This window comes from Antechinus flavipes, chromosome 3 (genome assembly GCF_016432865.1).
Source record: "Antechinus flavipes isolate AdamAnt ecotype Samford, QLD, Australia chromosome 3, AdamAnt_v2, whole genome shotgun sequence".
Classification (NCBI taxonomy): domain Eukaryota; kingdom Metazoa; phylum Chordata; class Mammalia; order Dasyuromorphia; family Dasyuridae; genus Antechinus; species Antechinus flavipes.
Window position 1 is genome coordinate 380,425,683 of NC_067400.1, and position 27,471 is coordinate 380,453,153.

The window sequence follows — 27,471 nt, forward strand, 5'->3', positions numbered from 1 at the left end:
GTAAACCATTCATTAACATAGGGGTTTATTGTACTGGAAACCACTAGCTATGGATTATATTGAACTTTTCTCTACTGACAGAACTAAGGGGATCCACAAATCACAATGTAAAATGCAATGTTAAATTGCTGTGAAATCTAAATAGCCTTTCACGCCTGTTTATCATGACTAATAAAACTGAACCTGTGGCAGTTTGCATTAGACAATGTTGTAAAATGGCCACTAGATGGCATGCCAAATCAAGATAAGTTCTATTGTCAAAAAGAGGCTATTAGTTGTAATACACTGCCTTCAAGGAGGAAACAATTTCCTATTTTTAAATTTTCACTAAATTTCTTTTGTTATGTAAAAATATTCAAAGGGATCCATAGATTCCATGATAGAAAAGGCTAAGCCCTGATCTAGATGGGGGGGGAGGGGGAGGGACACCTTCGTGACCATTCCAATAAACTCCAATGACTGCTAAATGACTGTGCTCCAGGGCCCTTTTACAAATTAGATAAAACCAGAAATACAACATACCAATTATGATTAAAAATTTCTTAAAACCCACCTTTTAATATGAGTTAAAATCTCATAGTCAAGTGTGACTTATCTGGAACCAGTTCAAAAGCCTGTCCTTTTCCCCTCATACTAAAAATTGTAGACAAAGTATAACTTTCACCCCTTCCAAGGCCACAAACTTTTGGACTGGCTAACTGAAATACCTAGGTGTCGTCCCCCATGTAACTTCACTACATAGCCAACATTTCCTATTCTGAACTTGAATCTTAAGTTTCCATCCAAAAGATAAAGGTTATAAAGATATCATTGGTCAAAATCAAAACTAATCTAAAAAGGCAGAGGGAAAGGGGACTTCATTCCCAGAGCACCAAACCAATTAATTCAAGCTTCCCCAAAATCCTGATTTTCAGCCCTCTAAACCAGAACCCTTAGCGTACCCAGTAGAAGTTAGGGATTTTGCCTTAATGGACTTAAACCCAGCTACAAGTGCTTTGCTTTTAAGTTTAATCAAATTTGACTACCATCTCCGTTTAGTGTTGCCATCTCCTTTGTTCTTTGGCTTGGGGAAAAGGTATGTTAAAATGATTCATGCCATGCCTGTCAAATTTATAAGCTCCAGTACAAACCTAACAGAGCAAGATCTTTCTCCCCCCAGCCCCATCACCACTGATGTGAATTTCTACAATTCTCTCCCTTTAAGTGTCTTGATAATTACAATTTTCCAAGAAATCAAGAGCCATCTGTATGGTGCCAATTAAATAGATTTTATTCTCCAGGACAAGAATTGCATTTCCACTTGTTTATTACAGTACTGATAAAGTGCAATGTTGTTTTAACTTCTCCCTCTGCACACATTCAAGTATTCAGAATGCCCAGATTTACATACACAGTAGCTTAAATGTTACTTTTTAGACTGCTACTGCCTTGGCTACAAATTTGAGTCCTTCAATTTTTGGAAAGCTGTGTGGAATGCTCTTTCTTCTGGTGCACTTAGTCAACCTCTTCAATGGTGGGTCCAGAAGAAGCCCCTCCAGATGGGGCTGCTCCACCCCCTGGAAACCCACCAGGCATGCCTCCTGGCATACCCCCTGCACTCTGGTACAGCTTAGTGATGATGGGGTTGCAGACCTTCTCCAATTCTTTCTGCTGATGCTCAAATTCTTCCTTTTCAGCAGTCTGAAAGAGAAAAAAGTTCAGTTGGTTTAACATTCAAATTTGTAAAGATAGGGAGATTATCTATACCAAACACCATTTACAACATGGTCGCTCAGACATCCAAGGAAGGATTTTAGCCAACATAAGTCCTAAGACTTCTGGTGGAAACTACGAATGGTTTGGGTAAACTATCATCATAGCGGCCACTTTAAAAAAAAAAAAGCTATTGAACTGTGACAAAATTGAAAAACCCTGTTGTCTACTTTCAGGCCAAGGATATCCATTTCAACTATTCTAAACGTAGTATAGCTTAGCTTAGCTTACAAGTTAAGAACCAATAATTTAAAACTTCTGATTTGGGGGGACATAAAAGAGCATTCAAAAATATTTGACATACCTGGTTCTTATCCAGCCAGTTGATTATTTCATTACATTTGTCAAGAATCTTTTGTTTATCTTCATCACCAATTTTGCCCTGCAGCTTTTCATCTTCCACAGTAGCCTTCATGTTGAAGGCATAAGATTCAAGAGAATTCTTGGAAGAAACCTTGTCTCTCTGCTTCTCATCCTCAGCCTTGTATTTCTCAGCCTCCTGGACCATACGTTCAATGTCTTCTTTGCTCAGACGACCTAAAAAACGAAAACAATATTTTTGCATATTTCCCCACCTCTTGTAATATACTTTTCACTACTGTATTTCACCACTTGAAAATCAGATTGAGGCTAAGAAAAGCAGCGGTCGCTCAGACAGCCAAGGAAGGAACTTTGGCTAACATTTGTTTTTCAACTTCTAGTGGAAACTACGAATGGTTTTGCTATCACTTTCATCACAGCAGCCACTTTGCTTTATTCTGGCCATACATGATTCTTTAAGAGATACTACAAAATTGGACATCCTCTGGTTTGGTCAGCATTGTTCCCCTTTCCCCAATTAAAGTTGAAGGGAGATGAAGAGCCTCACCTTTGTCATTTGTGATGGTGATCTTATTCTCCTTGCCTGTGCTCTTATCCACAGCAGAAACATTTAGGATGCCATTTGCATCGATGTCAAATGTTACTTCAATCTGAGGAACACCTCTGGGTGCTGGGGGGATTCCTGTGAGCTCAAACTTGCCAAGCAGGTTGTTATCCTTTGTCATTGCTCTCTCACCTTCATAAACCTTTAAAAGAATTATATGATCAGCTTACTAATTCCCTACACCCTATGTAATTATAGGACTGCCTGCTAAAGACAGTGACAGAAATCTACACATACCTGAATAAGCACACCAGGCTGGTTGTCAGAATAGGTGGTAAAGGTCTGTGTCTGCTTGGTGGGGATGGTGGTATTACGTTTGATCAGAACAGTCATAACTCCTCCAGCAGTTTCAATTCCAAGTGAAAGAGGAGTGACATCCAACAGCAGCAAGTCCTGAACATTTTCAGATTTGTCTCCAGACAAAATGGCAGCCTGGACAGCTGTGGGGGAGAAAAATATGCTTGATAAAGGGAAAAAAAATGAAACCAAGACAAGGTTGTTATTAAGCATTCTGAGGCCTGTTCGCTCAGACATCCAAGGAAGGTACTTGGCCATCATTAGCAAGCTTCCGGTGGAAACTACGAATGGTTTTGGAACATTCATCACAGCAAACATGCTTATTAGTTATCTCCAAGTGGAAGCCTAACATTTGTAAGGTAAATTACCTGCACCATAAGCAACAGCCTCATCAGGGTTGATGCTCTTGTTGAGTTCCTTGCCATTGAAGAAGTCTTGCAGAAGCTTCTGGATTTTGGGGATGCGAGTGGAACCACCCACCAGGACGATGTCATGAATTTGAGATTTATCTAGCTTGGCATCTCTTAAGGCCTTCTCCACAGGATCCAGTGTGCCACGGAAGAGATCAGCGTTCAGCTCTTCGAACCGGGCTCGAGTGATTGATGTATAGAAGTCGATACCTTCATAGAGGGAGTCAATTTCAATACTGGCCTGGGTGCTGGAAGAGAGGGTACGCTTTGCACGTTCACAAGCGGTGCGCAGACGGCGAACGGCCCTCTTGTTCTCACTGATGTCCTTCTTGTGCTTTCGCTTGAACTCAGCAATGAAATGGTTGACCATGCGGTTGTCAAAGTCCTCCCCACCCAAGTGGGTATCCCCAGCTGTGGACTTGACTTCAAAAATGCCATCTTCAATGGTAAGGATGGAAACATCAAAAGTACCACCTCCAAGGTCAAAGATCAACACATTTCTTTCGGCACCAACCTGTTAATCCAATGAAAAGGCTATTAGCTATGATGGGCAAGAGAGAAGGAATGAATTGGGAGGTATGACATCAGTAACAAATTCAGCTTAATACTTATACTTACCTTTTTGTCCAAGCCATAAGCAATAGCAGCAGCAGTTGGCTCATTGATGATTCGGAGCACATTAAGACCAGCGATGGTTCCAGCATCTTTTGTGGCCTGACGTTGGGAATCGTTGAAATAGGCTGGTACTGTGACCACAGCATTTGTGACAGTCTACGAGAAATAAAATAAAAGTTTAGTAAGGTTATTTATGTGCGAGATCCTCTAAACCATTACTGAGAAAGGATGGTAACCTTTACAAAACTTTGAGAGGTTTGCTACTGAATCACACAATATGCTAGCTGCCTGTCACATGTATTGCTCTTAATCCCTCATCCTCAAAATGAAGCTCACTTATCAATTTCATCTGAAATCCTATTTATATTAGCATTCTCAATCTCCAAGTTTGCTTTGCAGTATCTGTATTAAGATACTACCCAGACACCAAAACATAACTAAAGTCAAATGATATCAAGCTCGCTCAGACATCCAAGGAAGGTTCTTGCCATCATTAGCAACCTCTGGTGGAAACTACGAATGGTTTTGGTACCAATATCATCATAGCAAGCCAGTCTCTGAATAGGTAGGTATCAGGCACAAAAGATGTACTTGATTTAGAAAACATTTGAGACTCTAGCTGAAAAGAAACATCTAGACGAATTTTATGTGTCAACTCATAAGCAAATTAATATATCCTTTACCTTCCCAAGGTAAGCTTCAGCAATTTCTTTCATTTTGGTTAAGACCATAGAAGATACTTCTTCAGGATAGAAACTTTTGGTCTCCCCTTTGTACTCCACTTGGACCTTAGGCCTGCCTGCGTCATTCACCACCGTAAAAGGCCAATGCTTCATGTCTGACTGTACAACTGCATCATCAAATCTTCGACCAATCAGACGTTTGGCATCTGAAAGAGAAGTTGATTTTTAGGTCTCTGGCTTTATATACTTCATATATTTATATATTAAATATATTGCAAATATATTTGTATACTATATAGTATAAAGCATATATATTTATATACTTTTAAGTAAATGAAAATCTAGATCATAGCTATCTTTAATAGTGACCTACATTTTATTTTCCCTTATAATTTGATCACCAACTTTGGCCAGCAAATTATACTCATCTCCAGCTTCCTCTCCCCACCCCAAAAAAAATCAATCTTTCCTTGCAAATGTTGAGTCTTTGCCCAGGAACTGCAAGGGAACTCAAAGTAGACTCTAGGGTTTGGAATCTTCTAGAAGTCTAACACTTTTTCTACTACTAGGTTCTAATTCTCTATTATTCAAAAATATATTTTAGTACTGTGGCTTGATTTCTTACCAAAAACTGTGTTGGTGGGGTTCATTGCAACTTGATTCTTTGCAGCATCACCGATTAATCGTTCTGTGTCGGTGAAGGCGACGTAGCTGGGGGTGGTCCTGTTTCCTTGGTCATTAGCGATGATCTCCACTTTCCCATGCTGGAAGACTCCCACACAGGAATAAGTGGTGCCAAGATCAATGCCAACTGCGGGTCCCTTCGACATGGTTGCTGCAACGAAAATACATTTAAAGACATTAGTTATACATTAGCAATCTCATAACCAGCAAAAGGAAATTAGAAATAGCCTTTCTATTAACTGCGAGGCTGTCCCCAAGTAAGGAAAATTTTGGTTGGAGGTTCTATAATAAATGCTATTTATTCTACACTCCAGCCAGAGAAACTTCACCACCCCACAAAAGGATTTTGGCTGTGCACGTGGCCTGGGCCAGAAGAGGCGGCGGGGCTCCACCCCACCTTCCCCCTTTAAAAAAGGACAAAATGGCCCCAGCTATTTTTGGTGGCTTCTCCTAAACTCCCAACCACTGGTTTTAAGCCAAGTTGCCTACTCCCTTTTATTGGGTGAGGATTTCTGATGTAAGCCGAGTAGGCACGGCAGAGAAAAGCCACGTGGTACACTTGAACTACATTACCCAGCATGCACACTGCCTCAGCTCCTTAACTCTAGCCACGCGGTCCAAACGGAAAATCTCGTCAGGACGTCCCCACCTTGACCCCGTGACACCCGCAAAGCCTCAGTAACAAGAACTAAGCCCCAGAAGGCCCTGCGCGTCCCTTCGCTCCCGCTTCCCCTCCCCCACCCGCCCCCTCCGCGAGTCCTCTGCAATCCTTTGCGAGTGGCTGCCCCCCCTTTTCTGTTTCCCGTGCTCCCATCTCAACCCCGCCCGCGTTCGGCATTGCGGATTTTGCTTTGCAATACCATGGAGAAAATCTTTTTTCCCTTTAATTTTAAGAAAACGGCAAATACGGCTCGTTTCCTTAATGTGCCGGTCCCCCACTGTATATCCATATATGAAAAAATTCAGCCAGTTTTCTTGGTAAGGTATGCACTGCAATAAAAACCCACAAAACCTCCCGAGCAATTAGGTTCATTTAGTACCGATTGCAAAAATAGAAATTTGTAAAGCAAACCACAATTAAAAGCAAGCCTAGAACCGTTTCCTTAGGCCTTACCTGGGGAGTCGGGGGTCGTAGCTGACCGCTGTGGAGAAAGAAGGGCTGCTGCTGCGCTGAGTAGACCGGCTTCCGCCTGCCCCCCAGCCTTTTATACCCCGTCGCCGAACCTTCCAGAAAGGAGCCGCCCATCCCAGCTGCCCATCTTGGAGCTCTTGTCCAATAGTGACACCGCCACCGGCTATGGACCAATGAAAGGAGCTGTTCCCCCTCCTCAGGCCTCTCCCTTTCCCTCCTCATCCCGCCCCTCGTAGCCGTGACGTGAAATCCCTCCGCGTTCTCGAACTTTCATTCTCGCCCCCGCTGTCCGGGAAAGGAAGGGCGGGGAAGAGAATAGGAGAGATAGGCGGAGCTAATGGGAACCCGCGCGCGGGAGCCCTCCGTAGTTGCGGGCGGAGAGAGAAAATGGTGCCTAGCGTTTCTCTAGGAATCCGAGCATGCGCTGGGGGATACAAAAGGAGAAAAAGAGTTAGAAAGGCAACCGAGAAAACAACCAATCACGCCCCGGGAGGGGAGAATTCTGGGGGGGTGCTGTTCGCGAGTGCGGATTACCACCGGGGTCCAGACGGGGCCGTGGGGGGAGGGGAAGCCTTTCTTGGGAAAGGCGGAAGTGAAGAGGGAACAAAATGGTCGCCGCTTAATTTGTCCTCATGTTTCTTCCCGTGAGGCTGGGTTGCGCCTTCCCAGACCTTTAGGCGTGTCGGGTTTTCTTTTCCTGGGATTTGGACCTTGGCGTTGCCGGGCCAGCGGTCTGGGGAAATAGGAGAGTGCGCAGTATTGATCATTCCTCCTTTTCTCTCCCTCTCTCTTTCTCTCTTCCCCCCTCCCCCCCCCCACGAGGTGGAGGAAGGCCGGACCTGGGACCCCTTACTAGGCCCCTTTCACACACACCCTCCCTCGGGCCATAGTGGGCGTCTTGCAGCGTCCTGAGAGTACTAGACACAAAATCCCGACTGCGGACTAAAGGGTCCATCCGTGGCCAATTCCAGAGTCCCCATACCCAGAATGTCAGCTGGAAAGGAGCTTAGAGGTCATCCACCCCGCCCCCGTCCTTGCCTTAGAGGAGATAGGTGGGGGATGGGAAGGAGAGCAACCTCCTGGCGCTTAGTAAAACGCGTCCATAAATCTAATGGTTACTTGGAGTCTGGATCTTTCTCGAACCAACCCCTTTGCACCAACACCCACCCTGTGATAATCCCTGGATGTTTTCCTCCATGTTGAGACAGCTGTGGGCTGTCCGGGGAAATTATCAGATCTTTTCAGTAACAGATCCGGCTCTGCTCTTCATGGTCTTAAAAATCTGCCACCCCACCCAGTTTCATTTTTTCTCCTAGTTTTGTGACTGAGGAATAAACCTAAGAGCACTCAATTTCCACCTCATTCGCCATGCCACTGGGCAGCGTGAAAATGCTTTAGAAACTAGAAAGGGCTACAAAAAAATACGGTGTCATTATGGTTATTTTCTGCAGGAGAAAAGCAAGCTGAAGCCGGCACTTACACACACGCCCCAAGCTCCTAAGAGCTATTTTTTTGCTTCTACTCTGCATCCCTTTTTTCTTTTATTGTTTTCCCCCATTCCTTCTATTACCGCCCATGTGAACCTAAAAATGAAGAAAAATGCAGGTCCAGGATTCGGGAAGCATAACTAGTTAGTGGAAGGGGGAGGGGTAGACAAAGATTGGAGTTCAGATAAAAATCTAAATATCTGCGTCTCAGTTTCATCTGTTTAGGAGGTAATACCAAGCCCAAAGTAACTCAAGTTATCCCCTAGCCTAAGTTAACATCTTTATATGGCAGAAGAATTTTCATCTCCCAGTATAATATAAATTACTCTTCTCTAGAGCCTCACATCTTTTATTAAAAGCACTTTTCCTTTTCTTGCAATATTTTTCTTACTCCACCGACAAGATTATAGGTTTTTGGGTTTTTTTTAAGATCATAGATTTTTAAACTTGGGATCTAATGTAACCCTTTCCTTTTACAAAATAAAATGAGACCCAAAAAAGATGACTTGTCCAAGATCACAGAACAGTAGACTTTCTTTTTCCACCAAAGGAGACCTGAGACCTCAGGTTGCAATCAGGTTACCATTTCTAACATAGGAGCCTCCCTTTGTTTCTTTGGAGTGAAAGTATTCCGTGTTTCATAACGAAGTGTAGCAAAGGTGAGCAAGCAGCAAATGAGGCAACCTTTCCCCGAGTCCTCAAATGATTTGAGAACAGAACAAGGTCTATAAGGGCAGGTCCTTCCTAAGCAATCTTGAAATAATTGAAGGACACAAAACAGATATGTCAACTTCCTAGTTGCTTATAGCTGTTGCTAGAATTTTGACAGTGTCCATATTAAGCAGTAATTCATAGTCCATAAATCTGATCGAGGCTCTGATGGATAATAAACTTCACTCTTGCCCTCTTCATAACGTTAGCAATTGCATATATTCAATTTTTGAAAATAAGGCTTGGTAATGAAAATGCCATCCCTAGTGGCAAATCACAAAATAAAAGCTAAAGCACCAATCCTTCCCTTGTTTGTTTGTTTTTTTATTGATGAAATTAGATTGAATCTCAAGGCAGTGGGAAAAGAAATCTCTACAAGGCAACTGAGTAAAATATGAGGTAGGCCTGTGGGCAGAGTAAGTATTAAAAGAAATTTGGGCTTCATTTTAAGGACTATCCAATCAGTATTTGTATGGTGGTGGGAGAGGAGAGTAGGAGTTATAGACTGAAAAATCTTTTACTTTAGAAATGATTCTGGATGGGAACAATTAGCATTTAGCCCCATTTAATTTAAGAAAGTAAGGATAAACTTTCAGCAATTCAAAATGAAGTCTAGAACATTTCTGAAAGTAAAGGAAACTAGTTAGTGGGAACACTGAGTCAGTAAAGGGTGTGGTTATGTTCTTATTTTATACCAGGGAAGCTTTCAAAATCCTTCAAGACAAATTATGTTGCAATCATTTTTTTGTGGCTAATAAAAGTTTCTTGTCAATTGATCTATAAATTAGGCCCTGAAGATACAAGGAAGAGTCCTTTGTCTTTCCTTTCTCTTATCACCTCCTTACCCCACCCTCTTACACAAATTCTAAATTTGAAAGTTAACAAATGATTGATGTTTGTATGGAGCCTGGTCTGTCATCAATCTCTTTAGGATCATAGATACTATCATACACCCTCCAAATTATATCTTCAATGTTTCATGGCCTTTATTAGACTCAATATGTAATTGTTGAGCACAGTTATTTCTGTACAATATTAAAATGGATTACCCTACTTTAATCTAATCCACAAAGAAACCCTATGAGTGAAAATATTATTGTCAACTTGTAACAGAAGAAAGTGAAGCTGGGAAGACCCAGGTCTTCTGACTTTTTATTTCCATGATACGAAGATGTTTTTAGGTTGGTATACATTATTCCTTTTCATGAGTTCCACAGTCCACCAAACTTCCCCTTCCTTCCATTTCTCAAGCGTGATTCACATGCATAGCCTTTCCTCCATATTTTGAATGTGCATTTCCTCTTTTACTTTAGCTTTTATTGAGTCCTTTAAAACAGCTCAAATGCCACCTCTCATTTAAAGCTTTTATGGGTCCTCCCAACTATTAAGGGCCTCCCCTTTCCCCCTTAATTTTTGTTTGTTTTTAAATATAAAACCCATCATGTATTCTGATGGAAGTGGATTTTTTCAACAAAGAGATCTAACTTAGTTTCAATTGATCAATGATGGACAGAAGCAGCTACACCCAAAGAAAGAACACTGGGAAATAAATGTAAACTGCTTGCATTTTTGTTTTTCTTCCCGGGTTATTTATATCTTCTGAATCCAATTCTTCCCGTGCAACAAGAGAACTTTTCGGTTCTGCACACATATATTGTATCTAGGATATACTGTGACATATTTAACATATATAGGTCTGCTTGCCATCTGGGGGAGGGGGAAGGGAGAAGGGGAAAAGTCAGAACAGAAGTGAGTGCAAGGGATAATGTTGTAAAAAATTACCCAGGCATGGGCTCTGTCAATAAAAAGTTATAATTATGAGGAAAACAATATAAAACCCATCCAGGTTAGCTTGGTGGAAAGCCCTGATAGTATGGAAACAGCCTACCCTTTAACCCCTCTGATTTTTCCCTTTCCCCACACGTTATTTGAGAGTCATGGAGCATCCAGGCTGCAGGAAGAGTATATTATACAGGAGCACTCAATCATCTTGTCATCTATCTTAATTCAAGCTACTTCACTACTCAAAAAGCTTGGACAAGATTTCTTCTAATGAGAGGGGGGACTATCAGCCCTTTTCATTTTCTGTGCCTTTTCTTTGTCCTGCAATGTTCTGGATAGCTCACTGGATAGAGTGGTGGGCCAAATGTCAAGAAGACCTGAGTTTAAATCTAGCCTGAGATATTAGCTGTGTGAATGGGCAAGTAATTTAATCCTCTCAGTTCCTTCAAATGTAAAAATTAAAATAAAATAAATGGGGATAATAATGGCACATCTCCTAAGGTTCTAGTGAAGTGTTACAAAATGCCCAGCAGATTAAAGACATTTAATAATGCTTGTTCTCTTCTCTCTGGCACTGTTTTCTCTTTATATGTAACCTACGGAGTTCTGAGTTTTGTTATCAGTCCTATGGTGTACCATTAGGACTTCTGGACCCTTTCTTCTGTCCTGCAGGTGAAATTTCCTTTTTATGTTATATTGGAATTGACTTAATTTTTCAGTTTGTGTTTGGCCCTTAATAAGCTCTTACTAAGTGCCTTTTCATTCATTCATCTAATGTCTATATACTTGGAAATGTACTTGGCATTTCCTTCTATCGAAATCAAACTCCATAAAGGCAGAACTTTGCAAAGTGGAACCCTTACATGGTGCTTGGTACATAATAGACACTTTGTAAAATGCTTGTTTGGTAGGAAAGAAAGCAAAATGTTTGGGAGTCTATGGTGTAGTCAGAAAAGCCTAGAATTTGAGTCACAGAATAAGAGTTCAAACCCCAGTTCTACTCCTCACTCCAGATGTGATCTTGAGTGAATTATTTAATTTCTCTGAGCTCCAATTTCCTTATCTGTACAATGAAGGAATTAGATTAGATGGACCTTAGAGTCTCTTCTAGTTGTAGAGCTATGCCTCTACAATCCAATAAAGAAAGTTATTACCTTTCAGAAACCAAAAGTGATTCATTTCATTATGTGAGGAGCCCCAAGGAAATATGTCCATAAGTTTAACTTTCTAACTATAGTCATGTTGATCTCTGCTGGAGGACAGTATACATTATGAAAATTCTCATATGATCCAAAAATTCTCATTTTAGCTGATGGTTTCAATCTCCTCCATGATGTCTTGTCTCTCCTTTGGACATTACAGAGATTCCACAAATATTAAAGGGATTGATTTCGGTAGAGCTGCTCAATTTGGAACTTTATTGATGTTAGTTTCTTTTTTAATTTACTTTTCTTACATTCAAGTAAAGGTGGAAAAGAGCAGTGACATGCAGCAGAGAGAGACAAATCAGCCTAAATAATTGGCAAGATATCTGTAGACAACAAAGTGGTTTTCTTAGGCATTTGAATCAGAAAATAGTGAAGGGAAATTGCTATTTTTAATAATTATATATCCTTATAATCTTTGGAGAGTTCTTCCTTCACTTTGAGTAAAGGCTTGGGTGGATGGTGTGGGAAGAGTGTGGTGAAAGAGGTAGGTTGGAGGCAAAGGAAGCTGAGACAATCAGAGACCATGATGTTCAAAGGAGAGAATGAGGTAGGGAGAGGCTGTGAGGCAGATACAGAAGCAACTGTGGAGGAATGACCTGGAGGGCCATGCAAGCATTTGGACAAGATGGAGCAAATTCTAAAGGAAATAAAGTATAAAGTGGCAGGAGGGAGCAAGAAGTAAGGCAGCTCATCTAGGGCTTTGGAGAGAATGCCGTAATGGGGACCAGTTTCAGTGAGCACCAGAAAACAATGAATAAAAGGAAAATGTAGGTGATAACTTAGCATCACTTATGAATTCAACAAATAAATAATACAGGAGGGTTACAGGAGAGCAGAAGTAAATAGGGCTCAGGACTTCTGATCTTATTGCTCATCCTAGATATTTTAGTGACGTTTCAAGGGCAGTTGACACTTGGGGAAGGCAGGCCTGAGAGGACCATGTGATGAAGATGTACCAGATAAATGACTGTGAGGGATAGGTAAACAGCAGACCTCCTAGGACATTTTGGGCAAGCCCCCAGCTACTTGATTGTTTCTGGTTCTGGGACCATGTAACCACTGAGGTACCTTCTGGTTTTATGATCCCATTAGGTTTATCTGGATTTCTCAACATTCCCTCAAACCCATTATGTCCCCCCTAAATCTTCTCCTGACTTCTCTATTTCTGTCTGAGATTCTATGTTGAACTTTTCCATCAAACACTTCCCAAGCCCTACCTATTCTCACCTCTGTCCACTCTCTTTTCTCATTGCCACCCCCCAACTACAGACCCTGCTGGCTAGACTATGGCAATAACTTCCTTACTGTTGCCTCCAGTTTGCTTTCTTCAGTAAAGCAGACTCAGCTTCCCTATGATGTCTTCATGTCACTCACCATTTTGCTTGCAGGTTTTTCACTGCATGATATAGCACATAACACAAAGTTAAAATCTGTTTCCCTGGCCTCCCTTACTACCCTACTTTTCCAACTTTACCTTACAGTAGTTCACTCCTTGCACTTTTTTCCTCCAGCAATCATATTACTCTCTGTGCTCAGCCCACACACTGGTTTTTCCTAATTCTAGCCATTGTTTATTCTATTTTTTAAACCTGCAATATCCAGCCTCTTTTCCCAGTTTATTTCCTAGGTAGTCTTTAAATCCTGTCTCAAATGCAACCTATGAATTGTTCCTCACTCCCCAGAATCTTTTGTTGGGCACGTCTTTAATTCACTTACCATCAAGTAACTATCAGTCATCTAGTGGCAGATTTTGTCAGAAGATCTGAGTTTATATTGTAGATATGCCATAGTGACTGTAATCTTGGATAAATCAATTAAACTCTCTGAGCCTCAGTTTTCTTACCTATAAAATGAAGGGGTTAGACTAGATAACCTACCTCCAACATCTCTTCCATATTTGTCTATGATTTTTTTGTTTATGAGTTGTGCCACTACAAGACAGGGACTACAAGACAGGGACCATCTTCTATGCAAGTTTTGTATCTCCCTTAACAGCTGGCACAGCATTATGCACACAGTAAAGGTTTAATGTTTTTTTTGAATGAATAATTGAATGTTGTTAATTTTCAGGCCTTATGGAAAGGCCTGAAACTGTGTTTCTTCTAGCAAACAGAGGAAATAATCTATTTACTTTCTCCCGACCTAATAGTGGGTTGTAGAAACTAATCTTTTCATGCTACACAAATTTAAAGAATTGATGTATTATATTAGTAGTAATTGATGTATTATATTAGTAGTATCCTTGGCCTTTGCTCTTGAAGCAGAAACTCAAACTTCCAATTTTACTTTGTTAATAAATTGTATTAACTTCTTGAGGTTTGCAGACACTTGAAAAGTTGGCTAAGGCTAGACTTTCATCTGCCTTACCACATCTGAAATGCTATTTTGTGCTGTGTCCTTACATTGTTTTTTGTTTTGGTAAATTCTTCAGAGACCATTTGGCATTTTTATTGTAAAAATGGTGGAGTGGTTTGTGATTTTCTTCTCTAGCTCATTTTACAGATGAGAAACTGACGCAAACAGGGTTAAGTGACTTGCCTAGGGTCACATACCCAGTAAGTATTTGAGGCCAAATTTGAATTTAGGAAGATAAGTCTTCTTGTCTGCAGGCTTGAACTTCTATCCACATGTAGCTGACCTTAAATTGATCATATTTGGTCTATTTCAGTCCTTCTGTTCTTTATTTGAGCAACAGAGCTGATGAACACTTTTCCAGTACAATTTATGTGAATTGTAAATTATCTTATTGCATCGCCTTTATTTTTTTTTAACTGTTGATTCAAAAGAATCAAATAAATATTTGACTTTCATGTTGCTCAAATATGATCCAGCCACACTAAATTCTTACCAGGTAAGAGAAGAATAATTTCAGTTTAGCAACATAATTGGGGAAAAAATACATAAAGCGACTCTACTTCAAAAGTTTATATACAGTGTAACATTGTCTTAAATACAATAATATGTAAAATTGTTTGGTTTACATATTTTTATTAAAATGGTTCCTTTCTAAACATCAACATTCCATTTGCATCCTCTTTTTGCAAACCAAATTTTTTTCATGCACAAAGTTTCTTCCAACTTTTGAGGTTTTTTTGGTCCCTTTTTTAGTCCCTTATTAAAGAATAAGTGATTAATTGAATACAGGTTGGAATAGCAACAGTTCTGCCTTTATTTTCAGACCTCCAGAGTTACCAGGAAAAGGTTCTCTAAATAAATATCCCAGCAGCTTCCTTCCTAATTTTTATCTCCAGGGTAACAATCTGTACTATGAATCTGTTGTACATTTCCACGATGAAAAGAGTTCCAAAACAATTGAACATTAGACAGTAGTTTTAGTCTTCTTATAACTAGCCTCTTCAAAAGAGCCAACTTTGTTTCTCTTCATCCAAAGAGGACAAACTTCTATTGATGAAGGTTTAGGCAGGACGCTGAGATATTTTGGAAATCTGGGACACTAATCAAAATTCAAAATAGCAAATTATTGAAAATATAAGTGAGACCTCCATAGAAATTTGGAAAGGCTATGAATTCCAATGTAATCTTAATTCAGTTGAAGATATTGCTCACAGGTTCCAAAGCAGATTCCATAGAATAATACCTTGCCCCAACCTCTCCATCTTTTTTTTTTTTTTTTTTGCTTAGTTTTGTATAGAACCAATAAGGGTATTATAAATGAATATAATATTGTGTGACGAACCATGAGTTTAACTGTGGAATAGTTAACAGCTTGATGGAATAAGTAACCTTGCTAAATACTTGCCAATTAAACTATTGTCTCCAGTAGAATACTTACAATTTCCTGACTTTCATTTGAGAAGACATATTCCATCTTTAGCTTTACCTTTTCTCTCGTAAGACTCTGCCCTTGTGTTCTACTGCATTTATTCCCAAGGACACCTCAGTAGACAGTGAAATTTGAGTGGACTGTATATGTGTGTTGGGACAGGGCAGGAGGAGGGTGGGGTGTATAGTGTCACCAGCTCTGGAAAAGGAAATTGGATCTGTTTAAAGGAAGAGTCATCATGCCATAAGTAGAAGAGATGATTTTTGAAACAACATAGATAAAACTATAAAATAATAAAGAAATTTGATTTGGCAGGCTCCTACCCCATCCTCACCCCCAACTTTTATTCTCTATTCCCATTGGATTCTTCCCCTCCCCCATTAAGATGCCAACTGATAAACAGTTAGCTGCCAAAGATTTAACCTGTGAGCTAAGTGACAGAAAATCAAGCCTGACCAGGACTTGGCCCGCTAGCCCTCCCACCACAAAATCATTTCCCAACTTTGGTTTTGTATTACCTCTAGCAAGGGAAGTGGAGAAGCACAGAAATCTCTGCTAATGGTCTAAGACTTGGAAAGGAATTCTCTTATTGGCCAAACCTATCTTACCACCATCTGCTCCACCTTCCTGGCTGTTTCCCTTCAGTGGCCAGATACATTTTGGCACTTCCTCCTCCCTTTTAAATTGTAGTCTGTGTCCTCCTTAGAACACAAGCTCTCTATGGACAGAAATTGTCCTTATTGTTTGTATTTGTATCTCCCAATGCTTAGCCTACCCAGAGCTTAATAAAAGTTTACTTCTCCTCTTTCCTTTTCACTCTCCCAAGAAAAGGGAATAATTAATATTTGCCATCAGAAATCATATCAAGCCCTGGTTTGCAATATCTTTCAAATCCTAAGAATCCCCAAGATTACTAGAGCCATACCTATTATGGAATAAGAGGCAGAATTCCTCAAGTGGAGGCAGAACTCCTTAGAGTCTTTTTAGCACTCCTTAGAAACAAATGTCAAAAAGACAACCCTCTTTCTATTCATTCAGTATTGAAATGTGGGTTACTTGTGGTCTCAGAAAGAGAAAAGAAATAATATTTTCAGGGGAAGTCCATAACATTCAGAGGCAGCATGGTGTGAAGAGGCAGCATGTGAAGTGGGCACTGAACAAAAAGCTGAAGGAATTGGGTCCAGGTAGTGGGTGGCTATAAGTTAATTCATCAGGTCCCTTTGAATCTTAGTTTATTTATCTGAAATACTGGGATAAGAATAATTGCACTATTCATTGGATTGGGAGAGTCAGAGTTAGTATGTTCCAAACTGTAAATAGCACTATAAATGTGAGTTATCCACTAAGAATTTCTCCTCTCTTGAAGACCACTTTCTTAGAACTTTTTCAAAACACATAATGAACATTTTCTTCCTATATAGACTCCCAAAGCAAAAATCCTGGTAGACAGGAAAGAAAGAAAAGCTAAGATGGCCTTATAATTATATTCTTGATATTTCTCAGAAATCCCCTTAACAAAACTCTATATCTTTAGCTCGTCCCTGGAGAAGTTTTTAGTTTATTTGTTTACAGAATTTTGCCATTAAGTAGGAAGATTCCAAGCATATGAAATATAGAAGACTCCTTTGCTTCATGTTTTTCTTGGACCTCTTCTATTCCCCTTTAAAACTGGGGGCCAAGCCTCCCCACAAGTGAAGTAAAAGCAGGATGAGAGTCAGGGTTCTGTGTTTCAGTGCTCTCAGAATTAGTGAACCAACTAGACTGGGCAGGTGAGTAAACTCTAAGGCTATCTGAATAACCCGTATCTCGGTGGATCCTGCTTGGATATTTGCATAAATCTAGTAACTCAACAGGTGTCTGTACAGGTGCATAGGAAATTATGAGCAAAACCCTATTTCTTATTGGAAATCGTAAATCAGAGTAGTGATGCCAAATAGGCTCTAGCATGCTCATCCCTCCCCAGGTTCCTGGCTACGAGATAAGTAGAAACGAGCTGCTCCTGCCCGTTCCAGTCTTAAAGCACGACGGAACGCCTCTTTGTGGAGGCCTCAGTTCACATCTCATCCTTATTTGGTGTCCAGGTAAAACAAAGCACTCGTAGCGCGGCCCTTGGCAATGCTTGAGGTCATCGCCACCACCTCTCCACTACCCTGAGGGCTTGGGCGCTGGTGCCCGAGTTCCCGGTACCGGAATGGGGGTACGAGACTCTGACCGCCACAGGGGGATTGGGAGGAGGGTCCGCCTCCGCTCAGACAGTTTGGAAGGCTCGGTTCTGGTTGGGGACCGTGCTGGGGATGGCCCCCGCTTTGGACAGAGTGGCGTGGTGGGCTTTCTTTGGCTCCGGGCCTCTCGCTTCGGAGCCCACCAGGCTGTAGGGGTGGGAGGCTGCCCCCGGCTGCGCGGCAGCCTCACTGGACAGCGTCCTCTGGCTTCGGGAGGCACTATTGGCTGTGGAACGGGTGGAGGAGGAGCCCGAGCGAGAACTCCGGGAGCCGGAGGAGGAGGAGCCGGGCTTCACCAGGCGAGCTTTGGGGGCCTCCGCGTCTTCCCTGCAGACGGAAATGAGGGAATTAGCGTTCAGGGGAGAAAGCCCAACTGCAGAGGGGCTCTTGGACCCCAAGCATTTAGTGAGCATTTATTCTCTGCTGGGCACCGTGGCAAAGGCCGGAAATAGCAATCAAGGCCCAAACAAAAAGAACAAGCAAGTCCCTGTTCTCAAGGGCTCGTGCAAACAGCTATGATACATAATCTATAAACAATAAATTGGAATAAATCTCAGACGGAAGTCGCTAGCATTAAGAGATCAATCAGGAAAGGCTTTTTGTGGAAGGTGGGAATTTAGATAGGACCGGAAGGAAGCCAGGAGGCAGAGTGAGGAGGAAGAGAACAGCGGTAATTTGAGACAAAAGAGTGGAAATGTCTAGTCAGAAGCGGGGATGTCCTGTTTGCTCCCGTCACTGGGTCTGACTCATGATAAGTAGAGAGGAGTAAAATATCACAAGATTGGAAAGGTTATGGGCCAAACAGAGAATGTTGTATTCGATCGTGGAGACAAAGGCAGCCTTGCAGTTTATTTAATAGGTGAAGGTGACACGGAAGATCTATTTGACAGGTCAGCAGAGGCTAGAAGGTGGAAAAGCCCTGAGGGCCTGGGTGAAGTGACAGCATGAGAAGAGAGAAAGGAATGGATAAGAAAGGTGTTCCCAGGTGACTGCTTCCTGCTGAGGGATGTTGGTTGGGGGCTCAAGCCCTAAAAAAGTCATTCAAGTGTGTAGGGGACATTGTGCATTAAGGTAAGAGAAAAAGTGCTAGCGAGCTTAGAAGGGACAGCTTTCTGTCAGCGTGTTGAGGGGAAGGTGTCAATGTTTATTTGTGTGTATGTGCTGAGAAAATGGAAAGAGCAAAAGAGTCTAATTGGAAATGGGAAACAAATAGGAAAACAGAAAAAGACTGAGAAAGATAATCCAGAAGCATGGTCACATCTCTGGACCCTTAAATGGGACTGGATAATTCTTTCAAGTGCACTATATAAGTTTTCTTTGAACAAAGACAGAAAGTTTTGAAAGGAAAAGTAATGAAAACTTATGCCCCCACAGGGCAAAATTAGGGCCTTGGGATAGAAGATAATAGGAAAACAGGCTTTAACTCAATATGAAGAAAAGCATTCTAACAAATGTGGGTTGGACTTCTTTGGGTTTATAGTATAAGTAAATATAAGACTAAATTATTTCTGAAATACTCTCCAACTTTGAGAGTATATGAAAATCATTAATATGCAAATAAATCAGACCTATAAAGTTGAGTGGGCATCCTAGTCCTGGACCATCTTACAATTCTTGCTCTTTATGGCCCTTTCAATGTGTTCCCACCTCTTTTAATCCCATTCAGTCCTAACAGAACTTCTATTACTTTGGCAGGGTATCCTCATTTTATAGATGAAGAAACTGAGGTTCAATGAGGTTTTAACCAGCCCAAAGTCACATATCTAGTTGTTAACAGAAAGAACATTAGAATTAGAAGAGATGATTTCTTGTCCAGTGCTGATTCTATTAGATCATGCTCCTTGTTTAGCTGTATTACAATAATACTATTTCATTAAAAGAATTATAGGGTCTTTTTTACTGTCTTAGGAATGACCCAGAAAAGCACTTTACTAAGCACTATATCTCTGGGCTAGACTACCCTAACTAAAAGAACACTCAATGTGAGGAATCTCTGATGCATGGCTAAGAGGCATTTAAGAAGAAATTGGGAGTGCTTGCTGTCATATTGCTTATAACCACAAAGTTTGATCCAGAATTCAATTTAAGTGAATTCAACAAACATTTGTTAAGCACTTACCCTGTGCAATACATTAGGTGCTGAGAAATAAAAAACAAAACGGGAATTTATGCTCTACTGGGGTTGGGTGCTGGTGGAAAAATAACATGTAGAGTAGTAAAGGTGATTTGAGTGGGAGGTTATCACAGAAGTAGCATGTGAGCTAAGTCTTAGTAAAAATTCTCAGAAGAAAGTATTAAAGGTATGGAGGATGGCTTTGTCAATGCATGGTGGTACAAGATAGAGTGTTTGGGGAACAGCTAGTAATCTAATTTGGCTAGAATGCAAAAATGTGTGAGAGTAAGTTATTCAAAGTATATATGGAACCTAGATTGTTGAAGACTGAGAAATTTTATTGAATCTTTGAGGGCCGTCAAAGGTTCTTGAATAGCCAGGGTTAGATGTGTGTCTTAGAAAAAATTATTTTGGCAGTTACGTGAATGAAGAATCAGAGTGAAGAAAGTATAGAAGCAGGAACACCAGTTAGCAAGTGAAAGGGCCTGAATCAGGTTTGTGGCAAAATGAATACTAAAAACAGGACATGTTTTAGAGATGTTAGGTAAATAGAATCAATTAGACTTGGGGCAAATGATTGGATGTACAGGAATTAAGGCAGTGAAAAGAGTCAAGAATAATCCTGATTATATAGGTGATTGGGAAGTCTTTCTTTTTTCTTTCTTCCCTTCTTCCTTCTTCTCTCCCTCTCTCCCTGTCTCTCTATTTCTTTCTCTCCCTTTTTTCTCTTTTTCTTTCTTTTTTCTTTTTTAAACAGAAAATGAAGTAAAAGATCCTAAAACAGGTTAGGGATTTTTTTTTTTACCTGATTTCATTGGGTCTCTCTTCTTCTTCATATCTATTCTTGTCTTTCCTTCGGATGAGCAACCATATCAAGAGGAAAATCAGCAGGGCTCCAGCCACTATACCTGTCACTGCACCCGCAACCATGCCAATGCTTTGTACATCTGTATCCTCAGAAAGCAGAATCAGAACTGGACATGAGCTGAAAAAACCAGACACTTAGAAAATACCACCCTCAGAATGGGTTATGTAGTGCTTCCCTCTAGAGTATAAAACAACTACCACCATACTTATCTGTGGTGGGTCACCATCATTTTCTATATTTTTGCAATTAAGTTCATTAAAAAAGCTGAGATTTGGAACAACTATTCTAAAGATGGCAAATGAGTAACTTTTTGCTTATACCCTTTTCCTTTCTTGTTCTCTGTCTTCTCCTTCCCCCATAATAAAAATGAATTTAAAAGGAATTTTTAGTTTTGACACAGGGTGAGATTTAGACACAAGAACGTAAAAGTAGGATTCAGGGAGGGCTAGGAAATCACTCAACTACTTGATATTTTTCTTCCCCAATTTTTACTCAGAACCTCTAAATTTCTACATCTAGCCTAACAATAATAATGATAATAATAACAAATGGTTCATGTTTATGTTGTATTCTTTAGTTTATGAAATATTTTACTCACAACTTGGGGAAGAAATTGAGGGGATTAGAATGGCAGGTGTTGGTGGATAATTGAGTGAACCACACTGACTTCATTTTATGGCTCAGTTCTGGAGCGAGCTCAGTTCCCTTTTGTTTTATAGGCCTAATCCAAATTCTGTCTTGGTGAGAAAAGCTTACTCAATTGTGGGAACTGGGAGAAAATCTTATTGTATTGTTTGAACCTAGCCCTGTATGGCTGGAAAACTAGACCACATCTACCTGCTATTTAGAGATTCTTAACTAATGTCCTAGATTATGATGACCAAAAACTTAGCCAGATGCAAAGACTGAAGCAAGAAGTTTTCTTAAACTTGTACATCTCAAGCAAGCCATATATTTTATCTAAAAACTGGCCCCATGCTGATCAATAAATTATTTCCATGTTCCCTTGCATACAAACACTTGGGAGGAATGTTTCACCTCTTTTCCTAATTTCAGAGAATTGCACACTGTTCAATTGTGTTGGAAGAGGGATATCCAACTGGGAATATCCCAATCTTTCTTCTAGTGAGAAATCAGATTGTCTGATGTTGTATTTCCTTTTAATTAGTTATTCCTATTTGATTGTTTTAATGTATAAAAATTTCCCTCTGAATTCTAAGTAAAGGCCTAAAATAAGAAGGTTAAGGCCCTTTTCTTGGGCAAATGCCATGCATTGCTGAATAAATCAATGTGCTTGGAAGATTGAACGTTTGTTTCCTCAGTCATTTCACCTTTCAGTTGCCACAGGGGTAGATAGGTTGGGATTTATTCTTCCCATTTTATAGATGTGAGAATAGAGACTTAAAAAGGCTGTGGCAGATTTATATTTATTAAGTAGTTGGGGTTTGAAGCTCCCTGAACTATTTCCCTACCTCTGAAATGCCTGCAGCTTCTATTAGGAGAATCAGTTTACCATATGTACTCAAATAGTTTATCTCAAGATTCATCTGTAGTAGCTCATCTCTAGACCCCTATGCCTATGGAGCCATCGTATATCTTAAAAAATATATATATCAGCAATCAATTGTTCTTTATGAGGCTCACACTGGAACATCTTCAGAGCACAAGACCAAGAAACTGCTTTCTACACTAAGCAGACCTTATTAGCCTGCTGCATGGTAGAATGCAGACTTCCTCTTTGAAAGTTTGAAGCTGACAAACTGATGAGAGGAAATTGTTAAAAAGCCATATTTAGCTGTATCTTTAGGGACATTCTGTTTATGTGTGTGTTTTAATTCTAGATTTTTTTCAAATAAGATTTTTTTCCCTCTTCTACTTCCTTTCCTACCAACCTCCTCCTCCAGCAATAAATAGGCACTTCTTTATATGTTTTTTTTAAAAAAACGCTTTTATTCTTGTTTTGAATGACTAGTGGTATAGGCCTATTAAAAAAAAAAAATGTTAATTTTCTTTAGCTCCCTGTGATCCTCCTGGGGAAGGATAGATAGGCTACTACATACATTTAATGGATTGATAAACTCTTCATTTTTGTTTGTAAGTATCCTCCTAAACTTGGATAGAATAAAAATTCCCAAGTCACCTGGGAAATTATGAAATCATTCTGGGAAATAGAACTGTGATTTTGACCTTGTTCATGCTCAGAATTTCTGTCCCTGAAACACAGTCTCTCAAGAGAGCAAGACTTCCTCCTTCTGCTGCTACCCTCCCATACTTACTCGTGGTGCTTCCGCTGCCCTCCCATACTCACACTGCACTGTCACTCGAACCACACAGCTTTCCTTCCCAGCCTCATTGCCTGCTGTGCATTGATATAGTCCAGAAGCAGATAAAGTGAGATTCTGCAGCAAAACACGCCCAGGATTTTCATAATCTTAAACATAAAACAGAAAGACAGATTGTAAATTCTTCCTAGGCAGATTCATTGCTACCTAATTTGCACTGTGGGTATATAAATAATTTATCAATACAAATTGATTGACCAACATAATTCACTATTAACCCAGAGGGAGAAATTGGTGGGCATTTTCATTTTAGATACTTTCCTAAGGGATAGTAGGCTTCTAGAGAATAGCAAATAAAATAAGAATGATTTAGATTGCTCTTTCCTTTCAATAAAAATAATTCAAATTTACAGAGCTTTATTATTTGCAAGGTTAGTTCTTCATAACCAAAAAGGCAATACAATGGTTATTATCATCATTTCTCTATTCCTAAGACAGCTAAGTAGGAAAATGGATAGAATCCGGGTCTTGGAGGAAGGAAAACTAGAGTTCAAATCTTGCCCAAGACAGTTAATAGCTTTGTGGCCCAAGGCACATCACAACACCCCTTTTGTACCAGTTTCTTCATCCAAAATAAATGGGGAATAACAATAGCACCTACCTCACAGAGTTGTATGTAACATCTATGAAGAGCTTGGCAAACTTTAAAATTCTACATAAATGGTAAATATTATTATTATTTTACAGATAATTATTAGAGGGGTTATATGGCCAATCCAACACCATACAAATAAATTATGGGAAAACTGGGATTTGAACCAGATCTTCAGGCAATAAGTCCAGGATTCTTTCCACTGTATCACAATTCCTCTGAATATCACACACCATTTTCATGAAGTAGAGAGGGATTAGCTACCAGATGTCTGTTTTATAGGTGGAGTGATTGACTTCTGGCAACTTACTCAAATCATGGAGGAAATTGCTGGTAGAGATTTAGAATTCAATATGTTTGACTTCCCAACCTAACTCACATGCTGGCCTGAAGAGAAAGTGGACAGGTGACTCACCGATCCGTGATTTGGGGGGCAGGTGCTCGTCCTCCCCTTCCTTCTCCTTGATGCGCTGCCAGTGGTACACGATGGGCTTTGTGCCTGAAGATGACTCACACTGCAAGGTCAGATCCCCTCCCTCCGTCAGCACGCCCTCGAGCTCACATTTGGGTTTAGATGGTTTCACTGGCATCATAAACAACCATATTTAGTTAGCTTCAGGGATGGGAAACCTAACCCGCTACAGGACTCCCACCGATGGCCTTCCCTTTCCTCCCCTCTCCAGGTGCCACGTTCCCCTATTTTCTAGTAGATATTGCCTAGGAAACAGCCCTTCCCAGTTTTCTCTTCTCAAAGCCCAGAAATAATTTTAGACGAGATGTTGTCAAGCACTTAATAACAGCATGTTATTAAGCTGTAGGTTCAACAACAGAAAATGAGCAGCTTTAGATAAAACTAGTTTTCTTAATAAAGTCAGTTAGCTCATCTAGTTACTGGGTACTGCTAACATTGCTTTGGGGTAGCCAGGTGGTACAGTTCCTAGACAGGAGTTAGGAAGACTATTCTGGAGCCCAAATCCGGCCTCTTGATTCTTGCCCTGGAACTCTGGGCAAGTCACTTTACCCCATGTGCCTCAGTTTCCTCATTTGAAAAACAAGCTGCATGAGGAAATGATAAATCACTCCAGAATCTTGGCCAGGAGAACCCAATAGAGTCATGAAGAATCAGACACAGCTAAAAATAACTGAACAGCAATGATGGGTCAGGAATGGCACTAAATATTGAGGATACTGAAAGAGGCAAAAGAGAGTCCCTGCTCTTCTAGGAAATAATCTCATAATGTTAAGATTTAGTTCCATGTATAGGCTAATTGTGATTTTTGGATGACAATTTGAAATAAAGAAATGATGAATTCTTGGTCTGGGATGAAGTAACCTCAGGAGAGGCAAGCAAAAATATATTTATCTGTTATCTTGCAAATCCAATCAAAAACTCCTTAAAATAAAAAGCAAAAGGAAAAAGGACTGTGAAGAGGAGAAAACTGCCTATTACAATGAGAATACTAGCAATAGAGATGCTTGGTAAGAGAAAGCAGAAATTCAAGAAAGTGGCCAACAATAAAACACAAGGAGTCAGATGTCTGTCTGTCTATCTGTACATCAATACAGATACATACAGAGGTACAAAATATAGATGACAAGCAAGAGGAACCAGAATTTCTTACAATAAAAGAAGCAGATTTGATCTTAAAGGTTATCACTCACACTTGGCCAGAGGGGAATTTTGACTAGAACAAAGCTTTGAAAGGTAAACACTTATTTGAAAGGATATGCTGATGCAAATTAAACCAGAAGTTTAGGAGAGAGAATTTTGGCATAGATAATTGAAGCGGCAAATATTATTCATATTTGTCATTGGAATAAGTAAATAATATACCACTTACACATATGGAAAAAATAGATGAAGATTGGAAAACAGATCATCATCCTGGCCAAAGGGCAATGATGTGGAAATCACTGAAGACTTCATTCATCCAGATATCTATTAACTAATGAAATGGTTCATTCTGCCAAAAAATAGGGCAGCTAGCTACTTTTTCTGTTCAGGAGACTCTGACTCTGACGATCCCATTTGGGGTTTTCTTGGCAAAAATACTGGAGTGATTTGCCATTTCTTTCTTCAGCACTTTTTACAGATGAGGAAACTGAGGCAAACAGTTACGTAAGCCCAGGGTCACACAACTAGTATGTGTCTGAGGTCAAATTTGAACTCAGGAAGAGGAGTTTTTCAGACTCCACTGTTTAAATAATATTTCTATTCATTAAAAGGTAGATAATTTGACAAAATGCCTTGGGGCTACAGACAAGTTGAGAATTCTGATAAAACCAGTTCTGACTAAGCAGTTTTTACATTTTCTGCATATAGCAGTAGAGCATAACTTTGAAAAGTACTGTCATCAGAATTATTAAGCCATGCTTTTAAAAATCTACAATTCATTGGCCCCCAACAGATAGATCAGTGTTGACCTTTTAAATAAGCTTTTCCTTTTCAAAGCTTTATTCCAGTCCAAATGCTCCTCTTAAGAATCACATTTTTAAAGACCTATAAAAATTTATTTAACTGTTGGTATTTTTAATGTGGGATTCTTATTAAAGGATATTAATATTAATTATTATTAAAGGATATTAAAGGAGAAATTAGTTTTTCATGAGTGTTTGAAATTTTAATTCTTCATATGTTTCTTAATTCTTAAAACTCAGACAAGGGTACACAATCCGTGTGCTATTCCACAGAAATTAAAAGGGATTTCCCTTCTCCATTCAGACCTCAATCAGTAAACACTGTCATCCCCTCGAAAAACAAAACACCAAACTGCCAAACAGCTTTCTGCAGAGCTAGAGAGCTTTAGCCAAAATAAATTTTTAATCAGATAAATGACTCTGCTGGACTTTTAGCTATTTTGCTCCCCACTAGGTGAACAAAGTAATTTATTAAACTCAATATGCTTAAGTGGGAGGTGCATTATTCAAACATTATCTTGTTCTGTGACCTTGGACTAGTCATTTCTCCTGTGGATCAGTTGTCTTCTCTGTAAGGGGAATGGGGAAGAGAATGGGGAACATCTTAAAATTTTTGGGATTAACATTTTAAGAAGGAGTTAAGTTTAAAATGACTTAATCAGTCTTTTATAGGAATTTTAAACATAAAAGATAATTCTTATTCTTCAAAATACCTATCTTCTACTAACTTGATTAAGAAAGGGAAAAATAGAAAAACAAACAAATAAAAAAACCTTTTCTGCTGAATGCAAAGGAAATGAATACCATGTTATCAGATTGAAAAGTTTCTAAGTAGCTACTTAATTACTGACTTCTTTTGAGTCTCTCCTCAATCCCCCAATCAATTTGACTTATCTTTTCCTTTTCAAAGCTTTATTCCAGTCCAAATGCTCCTCTTAAGAATCACATTTTTAAAGACCTATAAAAATTTATTTAACTGTTGGTATTTTTAATGTGGGATTCTTATTAAAGGATATTAATATTAATTATTATTAAAGGATATTAAAGGAGAAATTAGTTTTTCATGAGTGTTTGAAATTTTAATTCTTCATATGTTTCTTAATTCTTAAAACTCAGACAAGGGTACACAATCCGTGTGCTATTCCACAGAAATTAAAAGGGATTTCCCTTCTCCATTCAGACCTCAATCAGTAAACACTGTCATCCCCTCGAAAAACAAAACACCAAACTGCCAAACAGCTTTCTGCAGAGCTAGAGAGCTTTAGCCAAAATAAATTTTTAATCAGATAAATGACTCTGCTGGACTTTTAGCTATTTTGCTCCCCACTAGGTGAACAAAGTAATTTATTAAACTCAATATGCTTAAGTGGGAGGTGCATTATTCAAACATTATCTTGTTCTGTGACCTTGGACTAGTCATTTCTCCTGTGGATCAGTTGTCTTCTC

General features: G+C 39.7%; 2 protein-coding genes and 3 non-coding genes across 6 annotated transcripts in view; all 5 read right to left on the reverse strand.

The window, feature by feature from the left end:
* Positions 1-1,247: 1,247 nt before the first annotated feature.
* HSPA8 (heat shock protein family A (Hsp70) member 8) lies at positions 1,248-6,578 on the reverse strand. The gene is made up of 9 exons (XM_051985859.1): positions 6,481-6,578; positions 5,308-5,517; positions 4,683-4,888; positions 4,003-4,155; positions 3,343-3,898; positions 2,915-3,117; positions 2,621-2,819; positions 2,057-2,289; positions 1,248-1,680 (listed from the first exon to the last, which is right to left on the reverse strand). Exons 2-9 carry the CDS (start codon positions 5,510-5,512, stop codon positions 1,495-1,497), a joined length of 1,941 nt encoding a protein of 646 aa, XP_051841819.1. The 5' UTR covers positions 5,513-5,517; positions 6,481-6,578; the 3' UTR covers positions 1,248-1,494.
* LOC127558405 (small nucleolar RNA SNORD14) lies at positions 1,768-1,862 on the reverse strand. The gene has a single exon (XR_007952802.1). It is a non-coding gene; the product is annotated as a small nucleolar RNA SNORD14 (small nucleolar RNA).
* On the reverse strand, positions 3,200-3,288 carry LOC127558407 (small nucleolar RNA SNORD14). Its single transcript, XR_007952804.1, has one exon. It is a non-coding gene; the product is annotated as a small nucleolar RNA SNORD14 (small nucleolar RNA).
* On the reverse strand, positions 4,459-4,548 carry LOC127558406 (small nucleolar RNA SNORD14). Its single transcript, XR_007952803.1, has one exon. It is a non-coding gene; the product is annotated as a small nucleolar RNA SNORD14 (small nucleolar RNA).
* Positions 6,579-14,596: 8,018 nt separating the features above from the next.
* Positions 14,597-27,471, reverse strand: part of CLMP (CXADR like membrane protein) — a 124,056-nt gene continuing 111,181 nt past the window's right edge. For both annotated transcript variants that reach the window (XM_051985861.1, XM_051985860.1), the window contains 4 exons: positions 24,023-24,190; positions 22,982-23,104; positions 20,611-20,752; positions 14,597-18,019 (listed from right to left, as the gene is read on the reverse strand). In XM_051985861.1, coding sequence (XP_051841821.1) covers positions 17,719-18,019; positions 20,611-20,752; positions 22,982-23,104; positions 24,023-24,190 — 734 coding nt within the window. In that variant the 3' untranslated portion in view covers positions 14,597-17,718. The remainder of the gene's footprint in view (positions 18,020-20,610; positions 20,753-22,981; positions 23,105-24,022; positions 24,191-27,471) is intronic.

Excerpts from the sequence above, each read along its gene's own strand:
- HSPA8 (XM_051985859.1), bottom strand. The coding sequence starts at position 5,512 with ATGTCGAAGGGACCCGCAGTTGGCATTGATCTTGGCACCACTTATTCC. Across the intron at positions 4,889-5,307 it reads CCCCACCAACACAGTTTTTG|ATGCCAAACGTCTGATTGGT; the intron begins GTAAGAAATCAA and ends CTTCTCTTTCAG. Across the intron at positions 2,290-2,620 it reads CACCATCACAAATGACAAAG|GTCGTCTGAGCAAAGAAGAC; the intron begins GTGAGGCTCTTC and ends TTCGTTTTTTAG.